General features: G+C 33.3%; 3 protein-coding genes across 6 annotated transcripts; all 3 read left to right on the top strand.

Annotated features, from left to right (window-relative positions):
• The first annotated feature begins 1,372 nt into the window (after positions 1 to 1,372).
• LOC110929696 (S-type anion channel SLAH1) lies at positions 1,373 to 15,093 on the top strand. 4 transcript variants are annotated; one of them, XM_022172875.2, is made up of 2 exons: positions 1,373 to 2,390; positions 14,699 to 15,093. In XM_022172875.2, exons 1-2 carry the CDS (start codon positions 1,503 to 1,505, stop codon positions 15,014 to 15,016), a joined length of 1,206 nt encoding a protein of 401 aa, XP_022028567.1. In that variant the 5' UTR covers positions 1,373 to 1,502; the 3' UTR covers positions 15,017 to 15,093. The 4 variants fall into 4 exon arrangements, with proteins under 4 accessions (XP_022028567.1, XP_035843802.1, XP_035843803.1 ...); XM_035987909.1 differs by lacking the exon at positions 14,699 to 15,093 and adding an exon at positions 7,546 to 8,754; XM_035987910.1 differs by lacking the exon at positions 14,699 to 15,093 and adding an exon at positions 2,698 to 4,258 and having other exon boundaries at positions 1,377 to 2,390.
• Positions 15,094 to 17,738: 2,645 nt separating this feature from the next.
• Positions 17,739 to 19,237, top strand: LOC110932064. The gene is made up of 3 exons (XM_022175425.1): positions 17,739 to 17,915; positions 18,168 to 18,675; positions 18,759 to 19,237. The coding sequence occupies exons 1-3, from the start codon at positions 17,739 to 17,741 to the stop codon at positions 19,235 to 19,237; spliced, it is 1,164 nt and encodes a 387-aa protein (XP_022031117.1).
• Positions 19,238 to 19,314: 77 nt separating this feature from the next.
• On the top strand, positions 19,315 to 20,141 carry LOC110932065. The gene is made up of 3 exons (XM_022175426.1): positions 19,315 to 19,558; positions 19,634 to 19,692; positions 19,827 to 20,141. The coding sequence occupies exons 1-3, from the start codon at positions 19,315 to 19,317 to the stop codon at positions 20,139 to 20,141; spliced, it is 618 nt and encodes a 205-aa protein (XP_022031118.1).
• The last annotated feature ends 931 nt before the right edge of the window (positions 20,142 to 21,072 follow it).

The raw sequence follows: 21,072 nt of genomic DNA, 5'->3' as shown, positions 1-21,072 counted from the left end.
TAATTTATGAAATACTTTTGGGTGAAAAGTAAAAAAAAAATCAATTATTTTGGAAAACCCCTAAAGCCAACGTTACAACAACCATATGCATAACCATTTTTCTTTGAAAACCCCTCAAAGCACACCCCGCATTGCGACGGGGCGTAAAACGGTGTCAAATAATACTAATATCACACAATCGTCATCGACCACCAACACTGACTCGACCTAGGATATGCGTGTTGCGACGAACCTGTCAAACATGAAAAAATAGAGGTAAAAATGTTGAACCACACATGCACGTTGCGTCGTATTAACTCGAAAAATTTAGAACTATACGTAAAACGAAAATTTGCGAAAGATGAAAAGTATAAGTGACAAAAGTTGTGAAGCTAAATTGCAAATAATGAAAAGTTTTGGGTTAAAGTTAAAAAAACAAATTATGTAGGGTTAAAATTGTAAAAAGTAGAAACCTTTGGTTTAAAACTAAAAAATCATGTTTTTTTTTTTGAAAAAGCCCCAATACACAATGTACAATTGATAATGCACAAAAAAGTTGCAAACTTATATATGGAATAATGATAATAGATAAACTAAATATAATAAAGATAATTAAAGCATAACCAAAATTAAAAATTAAACTTAAAGAACTAAAAGTTCCAAACAAAAGATTGGGCAACCTAGAAAAAAAGTAATCTCTTTACCTTCTTACGGTTTGAGAATGAATATGAAAACATTATTCTAAAAATAAATTCCTTTTGTTTTTTAGAAAGAATAATAAAACTAGAAAATTTATTTTTAATATTCTCTATGTAACATTTTCTATTTAGTATCATGTGGCCCCCGCCTTTTATACCAAATGCAAACGTGTACGAAGTGCGCTTCTTCAAATTCAACATTGCTCCAAATCTCCAATGCAAACTTTTTGATTGTTGATAAAATGTCAGCTAAATGCACCAGCAAATATGGTGTATCGGGTTTGGTCTAAGATTACTGGGAGTGGGGCTTGGGTTTGGGGCTTGAGATTTTAATTATATTGTTTAATAAAATGCAATTTACAAAAGACGCAAATACCCTTCTGTCAGTTATTTATTTCAAAAGGAAGTTACAATATTATAATTCCAATCTTGCAATTATTTAAAAAATCTCTAGATGATGTAATCCAATAACCCAAATTAATTTACATAGTTCATTTTCAACCTAGTGATCACTCAAGAACCCTACCTTATATATATATACACACACAAAAGTATTCTATAAAATAAATGTCTAAAAAATGCATCACATACATAGTACAATAAACATTACATGTCACTAATCACTTCAAAATGATCCAAAGAAGTGTATGTAACAAAATACCATACGCTAGCTTTGATATAGTCAAAAGCCTCCCCACAATCCACACGTGCATTACAAACCTAACCTACCTCTCACTACTTCTATAAATACCACCACTCCACCACACCTACCAAGTAGCAAAATCACACACACAACCACAAACCACCACTAGTTTCAAATCAAACATGACAACCATCGTACAACAACCACCACCAACACCAACACCAACACCACCACAAATAACGTTAACCGTCCCATCAACATCCATCCACTCCAACGACCATACAGGCACTTTAATCATAATCAAAACCCTAATTATCCCCATAATAACACGTTGCCATGCAGGCTACTTCCGTATCACCCTCTCCCTCTGCTGCCAAACCCTCTTATGGAAAACCCTCAAAGACCCGCCTGAAAACGCGCACGCCTATCGTCGAATCCTCGGCCTCTTCCCGTCCACCGCCTTCCTCCTCTTATGGTCCCTCTCTCTCCTCATCTTAACCACCCTCTCTATCCTATACATCTTAAGATGCGCATTATTTTCCAACATGGTAAAAACCGAATACCTAAACCATATAGGGGTAAATTACCTTTTTGCCCCGTGGATATCATGGCTTTTGCTACTCCAAACGGCACCGTTTTTGACACCAAAAACTGTTTATTATCTTCTACTTTGGTGGCTTTTTGTGGTTCCTATATTTGTTCTTGATGTGAAAATATATGGTCAGTGGTTTACTAAGGGTAAGAGGATATTATCCAGGGTGGCTAATCCGGCGAGCCAGCTGTCGGTGGTGGGAAACTTCGTCGGAGCTAGGGCGGCGGCGCAGATGGGGTGGAAAGAGAGTGCTATGGTGTTGTTTACGTTAGGGATGGTGCATTATATGGTGGTTTTTGTGACGCTTTATCAAAGACTGTCGGGAAATACTTGTTTACCGACGGTGCTCCGACCGGTTATGTTTTTGTTTATTGCTGCTCCGAGTATGGCTAGTTTGGCTTGGGATGAGATTTCTGGGACCTTTGACTTTTCGTCAAAGATGCTTTTTTATCTCTCTATGTTTCTGTTCTTGTGCCTGGTAAGATTTCCTTTTTTGACCTAATATCATTGTTGTAGTAGTCGTTAGTCGTTAGTCGTAGAGTATGGACTAGCAATTAGCTGGGATTAGTCGGGGATTAATTGTAAATAATCGGCGATTAATCGGCAGCTAGTTGAGATTTTTATACCCATGCCTAATTTTATTTGTTTGTTTGCGAATCTTTGGGTTAGTAAGTGAGAAGTGATTAGGTTGGTAAGAAGTTTGAGTTTAATTAGTTATGTTGATTTGACTCGAGTTATTTTTTTATTTATTTATTTTTTTTGAAACGACAACTTTCTTATGTTAGGTCGTCGCATTTCTTAAATTGGAGAGCCCCGTTGTTCCATTCCGGTCAGACTATGTTGTCTTAACCGGGCCTACACTGGTTTCAGAGTTTGGTTTAGGTGTTTTCTCGAGAAACCATATCGTCGAGTGACAAAGTTTTTTAAGCGTGTTAAAAGTTTGCTTGTTAATTAATCTGATAATATTTTTTTGATAGCTTATAAATTTAAATAGCATTATGAAAACTATATAATAAAAGTGATCATCAGCGATTTTTGTGAAAACGTATTTAAGAGTTTTATTTATTTGTATTGTCTTTTTTTCTTAAAACCGTATTATATTTTTCGGGATTGTGTTATATTTTACGATTTAGTATATCTTTGTGCCATTCTTTACCCTCTAAAACGATACAGAAGGTTTTGAATTTGTTTAATGTATTCTTTTTGTTTTTTCTTTAAATATTATTATTAATTATTAATATGCCACCTAAAATTTGTCTGTTTTCATTAAAGTTTAGGTTATTATAAGTTAAGATCTTTATTACCGGTCACATTGTCACATATAAAAAGATTAGCGTTGTTATTTAAAAAGTTATGTGTCATCATCACCGGTTAAAAAGTTAGGAATCTTAATACAAATAAACATGTTTATTTGGTCGGCAAAAGAAAAAAAAAGAGATATAAAATGATTGTACTGAAAACCTCAAAACTGATAATATAACTGAAAATATGATGTTTACATTGTAATTATATAGAAAACGTTTTTTTTTTGTATAGACAATAAATTTAAAATTTATACATCATAAAGTCATCATATATTCTTATCCATGGAATGAAGGTGTAAAAACTTGAGTATATATAAAAAAAAAAAAAAAAAAAACCTTTGGATTTGACTAAAATTAGCAATCACAAATGATTTTCGTAAGTCAACTAAAATTTTATTTCGTAGTAATAATTAACGTATTTTATGTTTGTATAAACATGTTTATTATATTTGCGCTAAAGGTAAAGATAATTTGCTTTTAGTGAAAGAAATCCAAGGGAAATTTGGTTCGTGATAATTCTGTAACTGTAAAGCCTGAATTATATTTCTTACTCATTTTGTTTATAGAATCCTTTACAGCAATGTTTTAAAATCCGGTTTTATATCGTACTGAATTTGACTTAGAAACGGTTTAACCGGGTGTATCAGACGGTTCAATAGGATGTACCGGATGGTTTAACCGGTTTTACCAGACGGCTCAACCGGTACAACCGACCGGTTTGAACCGGTTTTTAAAACATTGCTTTACAAAATGTTAGTTACAGAATGAATAATAGTGGAATTGGACCTTAAAGAAAGAATGTTGTTTAGAAAAACAGAGAATATTAACCATAACATTTGACCATTTGATCAGGGTTCTGATTAGCAAAAATGTCAAATTGTATATTTAATACCATGATGTTGTAATGCCTTGTTTTTAACTTTTATTTCTATACAACATTCAATTTAATTATTTAGACAGATTGACACATAAGTAAAAATAGCATTAGTTAGTAACTCATCAGTGATGATTACTATGCTTTTAGTCTTTTTATTTTGATTAATTTGTAGGTAATTCGTCAATGATCTCCGACAAATCCTACTGCTGGTGAAAATTATTCTTTTTATCTGTAAGTGAATGTAGTGCATGTCGGTAATCCATCAGTGATGCTTATTGTACATTTAGTTTTTTTATTTGTTTGTCAGTAATTCATTGATGTTCACCGAAGGATCCGTTAAAAGTCAATTTTCTAATAGCAAGTGAATTTTAGGGCTACTTATCGAATTCGAATATTAGGTACTTAAAAACTTAATTTACTTAAAAAAATAAAGTAAATCAGTTTGAAGCTAAATAAATAGAATATCTACTATTAAAAACTGCAATATATTGACTTTTATTGGGAGAAAAAAAATGAAAATTAACGTGCCATTTGGAATATTAAGTTTATAATACGTATTTAACTTGTTGTCTTTTTTTTATTATTAAGTTGATAGAAATTAATTATTTGTTTTATTATTAAGATTAACTAGTTATGAATAATGGTTAACACAAATTTCTTTCCTTTTTCATAACCTTTTTTGTTATTTTGTTTGTAAAACATTTTCGAAAAAGTGGATCAAATACAAAATCGTTTTTTTCTAAAACATACAGGAAGGATTTGAGGACTTTGATAAAATGAATTTAAAAATTATGATTGATGCAGTGATAATCTCACAATCAATTATAAGTTACTGAAGGATAGAAGTATGGTAAAAATAGGGAAACTGTAATTTTTTGAATTTTTTAAACTCATTACTTGCATCAATGTCTTAAAACTCAATAAACTTTTGTTATCTATTATTGTTTTAAATAAATATAACATAAATCAAGATTTTTGTTTTCATAAATATGATTATAATATTTCAATATATTTTTTGCTATAAAAACAACATTCTTTAAAGTTGAAGAACTATGCAAGTATGCAACACATAGTGTTGTTATCCACGTTAGACGATGCGATTATCTCATTTTACACGGTACAGATGGAGGGTTGAGCACGTATCCGTTTGGTACTGAACTGGTACCGATACCAAAAGTACTGGTACCGAATACACCGGTATCGAAAAACAAGAAAAATGATAACCGATACCAATAACTGATACCAAATGTTCATCTCTATACAAATATATGACCAACACATAAATATGATGCGAGTGTGTCCATGGTTGTAAACAAGGGTACATAAAGGGGCGCCAATACCCGTCATGCATCAAAGGCACTCATTTACATGTGTTTCCTTCTCATGATTTCCTATGTTTTAAGTAAAAATTGTCTTAATTTCTACGAGAACTAACCTCTTTCGGAAATAACTAATTCGTTTGTTAATTAATATCAAGATGTCAATTTTGAAAAGATATGATTAAACAAGATTACTTTAAGAGGGGAATATCCACTAAAAAATGGGTTTTTGTCTAAGTAGCCTAAGAAGAATTGTGATGATGACTAGTGACACTTCTTACAAGTAGAAAGAAAGGACATTTTGGTCCTAAAACATTTGTTTTATAAAAATACAATAAAAAATCCAGTACAAAAAAATCCAGTACAAAAAAATATAGTACAAACAAACCTAGTAAAAAATATAGTACAAAAAATCTAGCACAAAAAAAAAAAAAAATAACACAAAAATGTAATACAAAAATCCAACACATAAAATGCTATACAATATAGAAATACAACACATTTTTTTGGGTTTTTTTAGTTGTCATATTTTATATAGGAATAGAGTGCTCAAATTAAAGATAAAAATACGCTCGATTTTATGGTAAAATTTTAATGAAAAATAATATCGTATAAAAAGTTATGAACGTTTAAAAAATATGGGTGATATATGTATGTGTTTTGCATGTGGAGAGACAATATCAATAAATATGATTTTTCAAAATACCCACCCTTATCTTTAATTTTATTGATCTTAACCATTGATTTAAAAAAAGAAATGTTGAAATTCCTTGTCATCCTACTTAGATATAAACTTTTTATTTGATCTTAACCATATTTTAAGATATGCAAAAATATATAACATATATTATAACTTGTTTTAATTTAAAACAAATCTAACTGAGAAGCCAAAAATCAAGTTAATAATCGATATAATACAAGTTATAAATTACGAAGGTAACTTTAACCAATTTTGCATCTACACACCAAAAGTTAATATCATAAAAACTCAACATTATTATAAAGAATATATATTGATTATCAACTCCTAATATAAACCAACTTGTTCTCCAAGTTTATTACCCCTATATATAGTCCATGTATTCTATTGTGTATGACACACCCATTAATAATAAACATCTTTTCTCTCCCAATTATCTCTTCTCATCTTCTTGCTATTAGGCTTATTCATAACACGTTATCAGCACGATTGCTTTGGATCACACAATCATAAGGTATATCATATTCATTATTTTACTTTCATCAATGCTTACAACCATTTACCGAATGCTATATTAATAACGATTTAGCAGCATAAGGTATATATTTTAAAAATAATTGTTCTTAATTCTGTTGCTTTGGGGGAGTTGATTTTAAACCTTTTGGGTTTACTTTGATGGAGTTGAATCTGGGTAATATATATATAACGATCTTTACTGTTAAAATCTATATTAATGATATTATATTAAATATTTAACTTGTATTTTAAAGAATATATTATTCAAATACGATGATATTAATGATATTAAAGAATAACATTAATGTTGAGATATTCAAAATTATATCTAGATGGGTATATATAGATTTAAAATATATTTTAGACTAACTGATAATATCTCTTAGTCAACCGTTATAGATTTAAATGGCTAATAATATATTTTAAAAATAAAACATCTTTAATTGTTTCATCAGTAAATGTTTTTTCAGTGGTGAGTTTTAGATAATTATAAATCAATACATATATTAGATTATTGGGTAGTTATCTTTCATTTATTTTATTTAATCATTCATCCACTTTTGGTTTTATTTGATGTTAGGAAAATGTCTAAGTATGAAATTACTTATGGTATATCGTTCATGTCACATGTTAATGGCCAAGGAACCCGGCTTTAGTCGGTTTTGTTTTGGCTAATTTATTTTTGGTTGCCATCTTGATCGAACTCGTATGTCAAACTAAAAGCCCCAAAACACAATTTCTTTAAATAACATAATTATTGAACATGCAAAGGTAATTGCTAGTTTCTCAAAACCAATATATCACTAAAAAAAAACTGTATTAGATATTAAACAGTTATATATAATCTATCTGTTATCTTATTATATTGCAATCAATGTTATTTACAGTTTAAATTCACATGTATCTTTTTAATACAGTTCATCATGACAAATCTTGCAAAACTTGAGTTCATGGCTTTAGATATTACTGGGAAAAACTATCTGTCATGGGTATTGGATGCTGAAATACATTTGAATGCCAATAATCTGGGTGAAACAATTAAAGAAGGAAATAAAGCAAACACCCAAGATAAGGCAAAAGCCATGATCTTTTTACGCCATCATATTCATGAGGCTTTGAAAAGTGAGTATCTCACTATCAAGGATCCACTTGTCCTTTGGACCAACCTGAAAGAAAGGTATGACCACCAGAAAACGGTAATATTACCAAGAGCTCGTTACGAGTGGATTAATTTAAGATTGCAAGACTTTAAGTCTATAAGCGAGTACAACTCGGCAATGTTTAGAATCACATCACAATTGATTCTATGTGGTGAAAATATTACTGATAAGGAAATGTTGGAAAAAACATTTTTAACCTTTCACCCCTCAAATGTGATACTACAACAACAATATCGTGAAAGGGGTTTCACCAAATATAGTGAGTTAATATCATGTTTGCTTGTGGCCGAGCAAAACAATGAGCTCTTAATGAAAAATCATGAGACTCGTCCGGTTGGAGCAACCCCAATCCCTGAAGCTAATGTGGCAACATATAATGGCCAAAGTGAAAGTTATGGACGTGGTCGAGGTTATCATCGTGGTCGTGGTCGTGGTCATGGCCGTGGTCGTGGTCAAGGTCGTGGACGTGGCCGAGGAAATTATCATAGTGTTCAGTTTAAAAACAAAGGGACCCACCAAAAGTGGCATAATAATGAACATAAATCCAATGAAGAAAAAAATAAAAAGAAGGTGGGATCTTCATCGAATGCATGTTATCGATGTGGAAGTAACAATCATTGGTCGAAGACTTGTCGTACGGCCAAACACTTGGTGGAACTTTATCAACAATCCATCAAAGACAAAGCAAAAGAAATAGAGACAAATTTTACATATGAGGTTGCAAATGTTGATAAAGACCATAATGATGCAACTAATTTGGATTATGATGATTTCCTTATTGAGCCAACTAACTTGGATTCTGGTGATATTGTGGCTGATACAACCCAGTTGGATGCTTGCAATTTTCCTTACATACGAATTATTAGTTTTCAAGTGATGTTATTTCCTTCATTTCTTTAAGACATTTTGTTTGAGTTTTGTTTTGGGATTTGTTATGTTTGAAGCATGTTAGACATTTTATTTATATGATTTTGTTTTGTTTTGAAGCATATGGAGTGTTTAACTAAGATCCCTATTAGTGGAGAAGATATATGTCTAATAGACAGTGCATCAACGCATACGATTCTTAAGAAAAAGAGTTATTTCTCTACTTTAACCATGAAAAAGGCAAATGTTGGTACTATATCTGGTAAATCAAAATTAATTGAAGGTTTTGGAGAAGCTTATGTAATGTTGCCAGGTGGAACACCTTTTAAAATAACCAATGCGTTATTTTCCCCAATGTCTCAAAGAAATCTAATAAGTTTTAAAGATGTTCGTTTAAACGGATATCATCTTGAGACTACATCTGAGGGACATGATGAGTACCTTCATATCACAAATATAAGTTCGGGTAAAAAGCATGTGTTAGAAAAGTTGCCCGCACTTGCCTCTGGTTTGTATTATACTAAAATTAATGCAATCGAATCAAATGCAGTCATAAACAAGAAGTTTATCGACCAAGAAAATTTTATCATATGGCATGACCGGTTAGGCCATCCCGGATCAACAATGATGCGAAAAATTATAGAAAATTCAGTTGGGCATTCTTTGAAGAACCAAAAGATTCTTCAGTCCAAGGATATTACATGTGTTGCATGTTCACAAGGGAAGTTGATTACTCGCCCATCACCAATGAAGGTGGGGACTGAATCCCTGGTTTTTTTGGAAAGAATACATGGGGATATTTGTGGACCTATACATCCTCCTAGTGGACCATTTAGATACTTTATGGTCTTAATTGATGCATCAACTAGATGGTCACACGTGTGCCTACTATCAAGTCGTAATATGGCATTTGCACGACTACTTGCTCAATTAATAAGGCTAAGGGCACATTTTCCTGATTACCCCATCAAGAATATTCGATTAGACAATGCTGGTGAATTTACATCCCAAACATTTAATGATTATTGCATGTCTATTGGGATAAATGTAGAGCATCCTGTACCTCATGTACATACACAAAATGGGCTTGCTGAATCGCTTATCAAGCGACTTAAAATGGTTGCAAGACCAATGATTATGAAATCAAAACTACCAGCATCTGCTTGGGGACATGCAATTCTACATGCAGCAACACTAATTCGCATCAGGCCAACGAGTTATCATACATCCTCCCCATTAAAGTTGGTTCTTGGTCAGGAACCAAATATTTCCCATCTAAGGATTTTTGGTTGTGCTGTATATGTTCCAATCGCTCCACCACAACGCACACAGATGGGGCCTCAAAGGAGGTTAGGAATATATGTTGGGTATGAATCACCATCGATCATTAAGTATTTAGAACCTACAACGGGTGATTTATTTACAGCTAGATTTAGTGATTGTCATTTTGTTGAATCAACATTCCCAACATTAGGGGGAGACAAAAAACAGCTGGATAATAGTATTATTTGGAATGAATTATCATTATCTCATCTTGATCCTCGAACTAAACAATGTGAACTAGAAGTTCAAAGGATAATTCATTTACAAGGATTAGCAAATCAATTACCAGACGCATTCACTGACCCAAAGAGAGTGACTAAGTCACATATACCAGCTGTTAATGCTCCGGTAAAAATAAGTGTCCCACAAGGACAACCACATGTTGGTAATGAGTCTAATGCACGCTTAAAACGTGGTAGACCAATCGGTTCAAAAGATAAAAATCCTCGAAAGAAAAAGGGAGCAAATAATGTAGATGGTCAAGTCGAGGTAACAATAACGCAAGAAAAGGAGTCTCCAAAAGAGACACTAGACATGATGGTTCTAGAAGAACCTCAGGTACCTGAAAACGAAGAGATCTCAATTAATTATATCATGTCTAGAAATGTATGGAACCGAAGCGAAATCGACGTCGATGATAGTTTTTCATATAATGTAGCGCTACAAGTAATGGAAAACAATGAGGATCAAGAACCAAAATCAGTTGAGGAATGTAAACAAAGAAATGATTGGCCAAATTGGAAAGAAGCGATAGAGGCAGAATTGAATTCCCTAAATAAACGAGAAGTTTTTGGACCTGTGGGTCATACACCTGAAGGTGTAAAGCCTGTTGGATATAGATGGGTCTTTGTGCGAAAACGTAATGAGAAAAATGAAATTGTCCGATACAAGGCAAGATTAGTAGCACAAGGATTTTCGCAAAGACCTGGAATTGACTATGAGGAGACATATTCTCCAGTGGTGGATGCGACAACTTTTCGTTATCTTATTAGTCTGGTAATACAAGAAGGAATCGATCTGCGTCTAATGGATGTTGTGACAGCCTACCTTTATGGCTCACTTGATACTGATATTTACATGAAACTTCCTGAAGGATTCAAATTGCCAAACTCATGTAAATCTAGTTCTCGAGAACATCTTTCAATCAAATTAAACAAATCATTATATGGGCTAAAACAATCTGGGCGTATGTGGTATAATCGCCTTAGTGAATATTTGTCGAAAGAAGGCTATAAAAATGATTCTGTATGCCCATGTATTTTTATAAAAAGGTCAGGATCTGAATATGTTATAATTGCTGTATATGTTGATGACATGAATATAATTGGAACTCCAGGGGAGCTTCAAAAGGCAGTTGAATACTTGAAAAGAGAATTTGAAATGAAAGACCTTGGAAAGACAAAGTTTTGTCTTGGGTTACAAATTGAACACCTTAAGGGTGGAATCCTTGTGCATCAAGAAACTTACATAGAGAAACTATTAAAAAGATTTTATATGGAAAAATCACATCCATTGAGTACCCCAATGGTTGTAAGGCCACTTGATGTGGAAAAAGATCCATTCCGACCTCCTAAAGATGGAGAGGAAATCCTTGGTCCAGAAGTACCATATTTAAGTGCAATTGGTGCATTAATGTTTCTTGCTAGCCATACACGGCCTGATATATCATTTTCTTTAAATTTGTTGGCAAGATATAGTTCATGCCCAACAAAGAGGCATTGGAATGGGGTAAAACAAATATTTAGATACCTTCAAGGTACAAAAGATATGGGTTTGTATTTTACAAATCAATCGAAAACAGGTTTGGTTGGTTTTGCAGATGCAGGGTATTTGTCTGATCCTCACACTGGGCGATCTCAAACTGGATATTTATTTACAAGTGGAGGTACTGCAATTTCATGGCGTTCGGTAAAGCAAACAATCACAGCCACATCATCTAATCATGCAGAAATATTGGCGATACATGAAGCTAGTCGAGAATGCATTTGGTTGAGAACTGTAATGCAACACATTCGTGGATCTTGTGGTATTTCTTCGGGAGATGAGGGACCGACGATCTTACATGAAGACAACGCAGCATGCATTGCTCAACTTAAGGAAGGATACATCAAAGGTGATAGAACAAAGCACATTTTGCCAAAGTTCTTTTTTACACATGATCTACAAAAGAATGGAGATATTATTGTTCAACAAATTCGTTCCAGCGAAAATTTAGCAGACTTGTTCACTAAATCATTGCCGACCTCAACATTCAAGAAGTTAGTTCATGGGATCGGGATGCGTCGACTCAAGGAGCTTAAGTGACCATCATCAGGGGGAGATAATACGCGCTGCACTCTTTTTCCCTTAGTCAAGGTTTTGTCCCATTGGGTTTTCCTGACAAGGTTTTTAATGAGGCAGCATTAAGCGTATGAAGTTGATAATCAGGGGGAGTATTATAAAGAATATATATTGATTATCAACTCCTAATATAAACCAACTTGTTCTCCAAGTTTATTACCCCTATATATAGTCCATGTATTCTATTGTGTATGACACACCCATTAATAATAAACATCTTTTCTCTCCCAATTATCTCTTCTCATCTTCTTGCTATTAGGCTTATTCATAACAAACATACCTTTTTTAGTTTTTTTTTTTTTAATCACTAAACCAATGTGGTATATTATATTTCACGAACTTATTTATAATTAATAATGTGCATATTCATGAAACTAATGATAAATGGGGGTTAGAGGGCGATTACATTTCTGGAGGCTACCTAGATGATTTCTTTCTCAACTTGAATACTATGTACTCTTTTATTCATGTAAGCAGTTGAAAAGGAATTCATGTCAATGATTTATGTATGTGAAATTCATGTCATATATATATTTTTTCACAAATACATGCAAGTTCAAATATATTATGAGACTTTAATATATTAAAAAAAGTTGAATAGTTTATTTATGCAAAATGTGAAAGTGTGATGATTATATGGCATTAAACCTATAGATATGTCAAAATGAAAAGGTTGTGTCACTTTTGTGAATTTATGTTATTCCATAACTAAGTAATATCTATTGTTAAAAGTAAAATAGATAGGACATATGTAAAAATCAATAAAAAAAAATCTATGTCATAAAATATTGAATATAAATAATATGTTTTGTGAGAGAAATTGGTAATTTGTACGTTTAAACGTACTTAGTCGCATATTTCAACAAGATATTCACTAACAAGAGGTTTAGGAGAAGTTGGTAGTGTTTGTTTCACATAATTAAATAGATTCTGAATAGAATTAGAATGTAGATTTCATTCTTTATGTTGTTCGTTTCAACAATAGAAGAAGTTCGAATTGAATCTAAATATATAAAAGGTTATTATGTCATTTTACATGTTTTACACTCCAATTCTATTAATAATTATACCAATAAACATATATAGAATTTAATAAAGTCTTTAATATCCAATTTCAATTTCATTAAATTCTATTATCTTAGATTCATGTCAACTAATACAAGCACTATGGTTTCTTTCAATTAAATCAGTTATGTTTTTATTCATTATGAATTTATGATTATGATGCAGATTTTTTTTTTCAGTTTTCGAAACTAATCCGATGTAAGAAGTATTAAATACAAGGGTAAATTACTTTTTGAGTCCCTGTGTTTTAGTAGTTTTAACTAGTTGAGTCCAAAAGCAAAAAGTTTAACGACCTGAGTCCCTATAAGCATTTTCATTAACCATTTAAGTCCTTATGAGTCCAAATTTTAACCTTTTGAGTCCAATTTTTAGACTCAAATCGTTATAAAATGAACAAAATTGGACTCAAAACGTTATAAAATAAATGGCTAGAGACTCAGGGCGTTAAACTTTTTGATTTTGGACTTAAATGGTTAAAACCACTAAAACACAAGGACTTAAAAAGTAATTTACTCTAAATACAATATAACATAGGGGTAGGATTTTTAACCGAAACCCAAACCCGAATAACATTAATCATCCGTTGGGAATAGCCCAATGGTGTTGTTGAGTTAGATAAGGTGTAGAATAAGTGGAGATCATGAGTTCAATCCTCATGGTATGCAATGCAAGTTTAATCATTCAAAAAAAAAAAAGAATAACATTAATCCAAATCCGATTAACGCGTAACCCAAATCATCGAACCCGGGTATACACCCGAACACAACCTTTAGTATTTGGATATATATATATATATATATATATATATATATATATATATATATATATATGTGTGTGTGTGTGTGTGTGTGTGGTTCATTTTTGGATTACATATGGCTTAAACATTGTCAAATTGAAGTTGACGAAGAAAAAAGCAATCTTTTTAACAAAAAAATATCATACTTTATAATTTCACATGTTATGAATTTACATTGAGATAGATGGTAAACGGGCAACAAGCAGCGCTTAGAAGCTCAATTGTCCACTAACTCAATAATTCTTAAAGTTGTCAAATTATTAATGTGAATACCTGACTAACCCAAATACCGACTAAACTGAGCTTATTTGGGTCGCTAATCGGTTACAATTTTGAAACCCCAAAACCTGACAAACCTGAAACCAGCTTACCATACCCGATAACACTCCTATTATAACATAAAAATAACTTATTAGTCGATTCGCACATACCCATTATTATAGACCTATTGGAGAAATTGAGGTAAACATGTCAACTCTTTTATGAAACTAAGTACCTTTGTTATGTTTAAATATATAGGTAACAAGACCAAACTTGTTCAAAAGTTCAATGAAGAAATTCAATGTGGTATGGTGGGCATATTCATATCCATTAACAGTTTTGGCATTGGCTGCGACAGAATATGCGCAAGACACGAAGAGTAGCTTTGCTCATTTGCTTATGCTTCTTCTTTCGGCACTTTCGGTTATGGTGTCAATTGTTCTAATGGTCTATACCGCCCTCAACACAAACACCCTCTTGCCTCCAGACGACGCTTGTGATCCCACCAATGCGACTCTTGATCCCATCAATGTTAGTAGCATAAATTTAGATTCGTCTTTAGAGTCGTCCTCATAATCATTCAAATGTCATGAGAAAGAAGATGTAGAAGTATGATGATGAACTAGGATTGTATATTTCAGCTAAGTACTCATGAATCATAATGCATCTTAAATTAAAAACTACACATAACTATGAAGAACCAAATGGTTTGTAGCCTGGTGGTACCAAAGAGTGTAGTAAGGTATTGTCTTCTCAAGTGGTGAATAAGTGTATCATTTGGAAAGATACGCCTATCTTTCATTTCCTTATGATAATGCCCTTCCTAAACCTTTTACTCTACCTCGCCTTTATGTCGTATTATGACTTGTGATAGTTTTCATGTTGGTTGTACCGGTTGGTTATGAAGGAGCATTTTATTCTCGGAACACAAGGACTTAGTTCAACAAGATTAAATTAGGCCCATTTGATCGGTGACTGATCCCCATTTTGCTTTGGTGAAATTAGAAGCCAAGAAGGGGGGTTGTGTTCCCGATCGGGGTTGATTGCACTGAACCCAAGCTCATACCGTCCTCCCTAAAAGTTAGAAAGGGTAACTTTTTAAACTGGAAAAAATAAAGAATCAAATGATACACAAATCTCTCTAATATGATTATTCTTAATTTCTTATATAACCACATCCATTTGAATTGCAATATCATTTACATATTCCTTTTCAAAAATTAGGTTACTTTTGATTTACAAATAAACTGAGAATGAATGTTTAAAAAAGAAAATAAATAGAAAAATATAATTATTTAATAAGTTGTTTGTTTAATAAGTTGCTATATGAATTAAACTATACTTAATTATTATTCTTATCTATCATAAAAACTAGAAAGGATGCAAGAGGAGGAGAGCTGACTTATCAATTTATCTAAACCCACCAAAAAAATGGTTTTTTTTTTTTATTAAAAGCATAATTTATGTTTTTGGTTCTCAATTTTCCGTACATGTCATTGTAGAATGCTTCTCTAGGTTACAAAAAAATAATAATAATAAAATAAAAAAATAAACTTCGTTTATTGTAAAATCGAAAAAGAAATAGTAATTAGAAAAAGGTTTATTTTGATCTTTTAAATATAATGATTCAAATATATTATACTACAAAGTTGATTCAACATACGAGGTGTGTTTTTAAGATTTATGCGTGTTAAACCTAGTGGTGTTGTGTGGGTGACACAAACTTGAAATTTTTTATGTGAATCAAACACTAAAAAACTATCGATTTTATTGATTGATTTCAAGAACATACAAGAATATCTGAATTAGTTGGACGAACAAAGTAATACCAAGCAAAAGAAGACAAAACTGAATAATCAAACGAATACAGTCGGTTGTAGACTTAGTCAGTGGCGGATCTTGCCCGTTGAACGTGCCAGGGCCGAAAGACACGGGCACTAAAAAAGCACATAATATATATAAAAATTTCAATCAAAATGCGGAAAATTAGCACTACGGCCGAAAAACTTGTCCGGGCCGTGGCCCTGCCAGCCTTCTTCTAAGAACCGCCCTGGACTTAGTCGATGATTTATTATCAAAACTAATACCAAGATCAAGACAAATGAACGTATAAACGATAATGATCGGTTAATTGATAATTGATGATTGAGAATATGCAAAGAGAAATCATTTTACAATGAAGAGTCACTATTATAAGAGACTTGGAAGATTGCTTCATATCCTTAGGATATTGACACCAAATAAATCAACCTTCCCACATTATCCTCTTAGCTTACATATGCAGCTACAAGCCCATAAACACTCCTTGGCCCAATAAGAACAATTCAGCCCAATGACATATTTAACATGCAAGAATAACCGATATTATTGTTAGAAATAGAAATCATATACATATATGGTTGATACTGAATTGAAGTATTTATATATTTCAATAGACTCAAACCCAAATTTGTGTTACACGTTTGAACCTGAACATGTAATGACTGATACGAACACGGTATACTAATCTGACATTTTTATACATTTACAACAAAAAATACAAATCTATATAATACAAATGTGTTTGAATTATAAAAGTTGGCGATTTCTTTTTTTATTTTTTCAAACTATTTTTTAAAATACTTAAGCATTTCAAGTTAGAGCAAATTACTATTTTCATTCCTATTGTTTGTTCGAGATAACTAGTATAAACCATTAGAGCAAATTACTATTTTCATTCAAACCATCAGAGAAAATTACTATTTTCATTCCTATTGTTTGCTTGATATAACTAGTTCAAACCATAGTTGTTAATGCGGTCGCCTAGGCGTGCCTAGGCGCAAGTAATGCGTTGGGCGGGAAAACTGCGCTTAGGGTTCCGAGGCATTTAATGCGCGTAGCTGTAAGTAAGGATTATTATTTTTTTTTAAAGATTCAGTAGCCTCTATCTATAAGAGACCTTTCATACTCCCAAGTTCCCATCAAACAATACGAATTTACTGATCTTCTGTTTTTAAAGATTCAGCAGTCTCTATTTAAAGATTCAACAGCCTCTATCTAAAAGATTCACTGATCGATTCTCAAACAACAACCGCCAATAATCTTCAGGTTCGCTCATGTATGCAAATAATCTTATGTTCGTTCATGTATGTAAATAATCTTTTGTTCGTTCATGTATGCAAATAATCTTCTGTTCATTCATGTATGCAAATAATGTTTTGTTTGTTCATGTATGCAAATAATCTTCTATTCGTTCATGTATGTAAATTCGTTCATCTTGATCCTAATCTGTTATTTAATATCTACATCTCACAGTAACATGTCTTCTCAAAATGAGGCGGGACTGTCCGAACACCGGAAATCTGATTCGGGTTGGAAGTACAACTACCTTGTTGACCCGAAAGACAAAAATTCTATAACATGCAAATTTTGCAAGAAAGTTACAAACGGTGGGATCTATAGAGCTAAGGCACATCAGATTAGAGGCAACCGTAATGTAAGAGCTTGTAACTTGTGTCCAAAAGAAGTCCAGGATGAGTTGAGGGCTTACATGAATTAGCAGAAGTGGTTGAGGAATTTGAAAATGAGGATGTACTTGATATACCCAATCCTCAAAACAAGAGGAAAAAGATCAGTGTGAAGGGACTGGTGGATTTATATATGAATAAAGGTATGTGACTTTTCTGTTTTTGGTTAGTTCATTGTCATAATTTTTGGCGCTTACTAGATTTATGTTTGTTGTTCATAGGTAAAGGAAAGAAAGTTCAAACAAGCATACATGATGCTTGTGATAAGGAGATTAGAGGCAGAACAATACAAGCTATTGCCACATGTTTTTTATCAGGCTCGAATCACCTTCAATGTTGCTAACATGGACTGTTTCAAAGAGATGATTACTGCTGTTGGAAGCTATGGCCCGCACCTTAAGCCTCCAAGCTACCAAGAGCTACGTGTTCCACTGCTAAGAAATGAGGTACAATCTGTGCAACAATGGGTTGAAGGCCATAATTCTAGATGGTCTAAGTTTGGGTGTTCAATTATGTTGGACGGATGGACTGATAGGAGACAACGAACGCTCATTAATTTTCATGTCAATAGTCCTAAGGGCACCGTGTTTTTGGAGTCTGTCGATGCAAGTTCTTATACGAAAATAGGTGACAAAGTGTTTGAGCTTCTTGATAACTTTGTTCAACGAGTTGGCGAGGAAAATGTTATGCAGATCATAACAGACAATGGCAGTAACTTCAAGGCAGCATGTATGTTTATTTACTTTATGATTTTTTATGTTTAAGTTTTAAAACAATCCATGTTTTAATTAAGCTTTTACGTAATGTTTTAGGCAAAAAGTTGACGACAAAGAGACCAAATTTATTTTGGACGCCTTGTGCAGCCCATTGCTTGGATCTTATGCTAGAAGACATCGGTAAGATTGACATAGTTAAAAAAACAATTCAGAAGGGTATTTTTTTGGTTGGCTATATTTATAACCATACCGTTGTTTTAAACATTACGAGAGAATTTACAAACAATAATGAGTTAACAAAAGCCGGAGTAACTAGGTTCGCAACAACATTTCTCACTTTAAAAAGTTTGCACAAGCAAAAGTCGGATTTAAGAAACATGTTTGCTAGTGAGAAATGGTCAAATGGTAAATGGGCGGAAGAACAAAAAGGAAAAAGAGCAAACGACATCGTTTTTACACCTGGCTTTTGGATCAACGTGAATTTTATTCTTAAAGTCATGGGGCCGCTTGTTCAAGTACTTAGAATAGTTGACAATGAAAAGAAACCTGCAATGGGTTACGGAGCAATGGAATGAGCGAAACTTACGATTAAAGCAGCCTTTCGAAAAGATAGTGATGAGTACATTTTTATGTCCGCCATAATCGATAAAAGATGGGATTGTACACTACACCATGGCATGCAGCTGGTTATTATTTCAATCCTGAATTCTATTATGTCGATGAGGAAATCGAGAATGATAGAGAAGTATCGGAGGGGTTGCATGCATGCATTTCTAGGCTTGTCCCATGCAAAGTGAGACAAGAATTGATCATGACTGAGATGATACAATGGGTGAATCAAGCTGGGTTTTTTGGATTAGAAGTACCAAAGGTACAACGTGGTAAAATTGCTCCCAGTATGTTGTCTTAGTTTATTTATTAAGTTTATGTATATATAAGTATTACGTATTAATTTTGATGATATGTAATAGCTGAATGGTGGAAACTGTACGAGAAGGGAACTCCTAATCTGCAACAGATAGCTATTAAGGTTCTAAGTTTGACATGTTGCTCGTCTGGTTGTGAGCGGAATTGGAGCACTTTCGAGCATGTAAAACGTCATACTATTTAAATCTTGTTATCAAGTTTAATTTTTCATTGTCTTATGTAAGTCTTTTTTAATAGATCCATTCAAAAAAAAGGAACCAGTTAGAACATCAAAAGTTGCATGATCTTGTTTTTGTCAAGTATAACAAGATGCTTAAACTTCGAAGAGATGCAAATGTTGCTTATGACCCAATTGCATTGGATGAAATTGATGACAGCAACGAATGGCTAACCGGGGAGATGGATCAAGATAGAGTCTTTGATGATGATTGGAATTTGACATGGACACTTGTTGGGGAAGCTATCGGGGCGGGTGAGGAAAGAAGAACAAGAGCAACATTCTCAAAAGCTACAACATCAAATGCGTCTAAGAAAAAAAAGGTTGATCGATGAAGACCTAATGAACGAAGGTGGGGATCCTATCGTGTTTGAAGTTAATGACGAGTCCGATGGTTGAATGCTTTTAAGACTTTGGTACTTTGGTTTTTTGGTTGTTGTTTTGAATATTTGGATTTGAAACTTTTGTTTTTTTTTTGGTAAGCAGTCACATCATCCCCAAGTTAAAAGGGAATTTCGTCCTGAAATTCGCTAGCCTTATCAGTGTCAGGTTCATCGGTTTTGAATAAGTGAGGATATGAAGGGGTAAGGTCCCATAAACCTCATATCAAGTACTTGGGACCTTACCACAACCTCGTCTTTTAACCCTCTTTAGACCTTACGCGGCTGCGCACTGGTCCAACAAAGAGTTTAGAAGAAAAACAGCAGACAACACCTGCGCGCTAAAAGGAAATTCATAAGTCCTTGCGCCAATTCTCCATAACAAAGGGATAAAAATCCCAGCAAATACTCCCGCTTAAAATAATACCCAAACTTATATATTATTTACCAAACTGATACCACACGATAAGGAGTCACACCGGATTGTGGCAATAATCTTCTAGAAGACTCAATCGTGCACCACCAGACGGTTGGGACACGTGTCATCATCCCAGGCAACCCTGAAATCATGATGATGGCATGGAATTGGAGAGAAACCTCCACGTGCCCACTTTCCACGTGGCAACTCCCCAGCCTTTGATTAAGATCGCAATCCATGTGCTCTCACAATCCGATCAAGAGAGTTAACGGAGGGAAAATAACCGCTTACGGAGTTAGCATCTTCCGTTAATATTTCAACAACGAGTTTTCCCGCCCAAACTCCCGGCTATAAATATGAGAGTAATTCAGGTATGAACTTCAAGTCACACTTACTTCATTAACACTTCTTCTTCTTCATAAACACATACTTATTCACACGCCGGAGTCTGGTTACAGAGAGAACCTC

The sequence above is a fragment of the Helianthus annuus genome, chromosome 3, assembly GCF_002127325.2.
Source record: "Helianthus annuus cultivar XRQ/B chromosome 3, HanXRQr2.0-SUNRISE, whole genome shotgun sequence".
In the NCBI taxonomy this organism is placed as follows: domain Eukaryota; kingdom Viridiplantae; phylum Streptophyta; class Magnoliopsida; order Asterales; family Asteraceae; genus Helianthus; species Helianthus annuus.
This window is presented reverse-complemented; position numbering and strand designations above follow the sequence as displayed.

Coding starts and splice junctions, on each gene's coding strand:
- LOC110929696 (XM_035987909.1), top strand. CDS start 1,503: ATGACAACCATCGTACAACAACCACCACCAACACCAACACCAACACCA. Junction 2,391..7,545: donor TGTTTCTGTTCTTGTGCCTG/GTAAGATTTCCT, acceptor TTTTTAATACAG/TTCATCATGACAAATCTTGC.
- LOC110932065 (XM_022175426.1), top strand. CDS start 19,315: ATGGGATTGTACACTACACCATGGCATGCAGCTGGTTATTATTTCAAT. Junction 19,559..19,633: donor ACGTGGTAAAATTGCTCCCA/GTATGTTGTCTT, acceptor GATATGTAATAG/CTGAATGGTGGAAACTGTAC. Junction 19,693..19,826: donor TGCAACAGATAGCTATTAAG/GTTCTAAGTTTG, acceptor CTTTTTTAATAG/ATCCATTCAAAAAAAAGGAA.
- LOC110932064 (XM_022175425.1), top strand. CDS start 17,739: ATGTCTTCTCAAAATGAGGCGGGACTGTCCGAACACCGGAAATCTGAT. Junction 17,916..18,167: donor AGATTAGAGGCAACCGTAAT/GTAAGAGCTTGT, acceptor TGTTGTTCATAG/GTAAAGGAAAGAAAGTTCAA. Junction 18,676..18,758: donor CAGTAACTTCAAGGCAGCAT/GTATGTTTATTT, acceptor GTAATGTTTTAG/GCAAAAAGTTGACGACAAAG.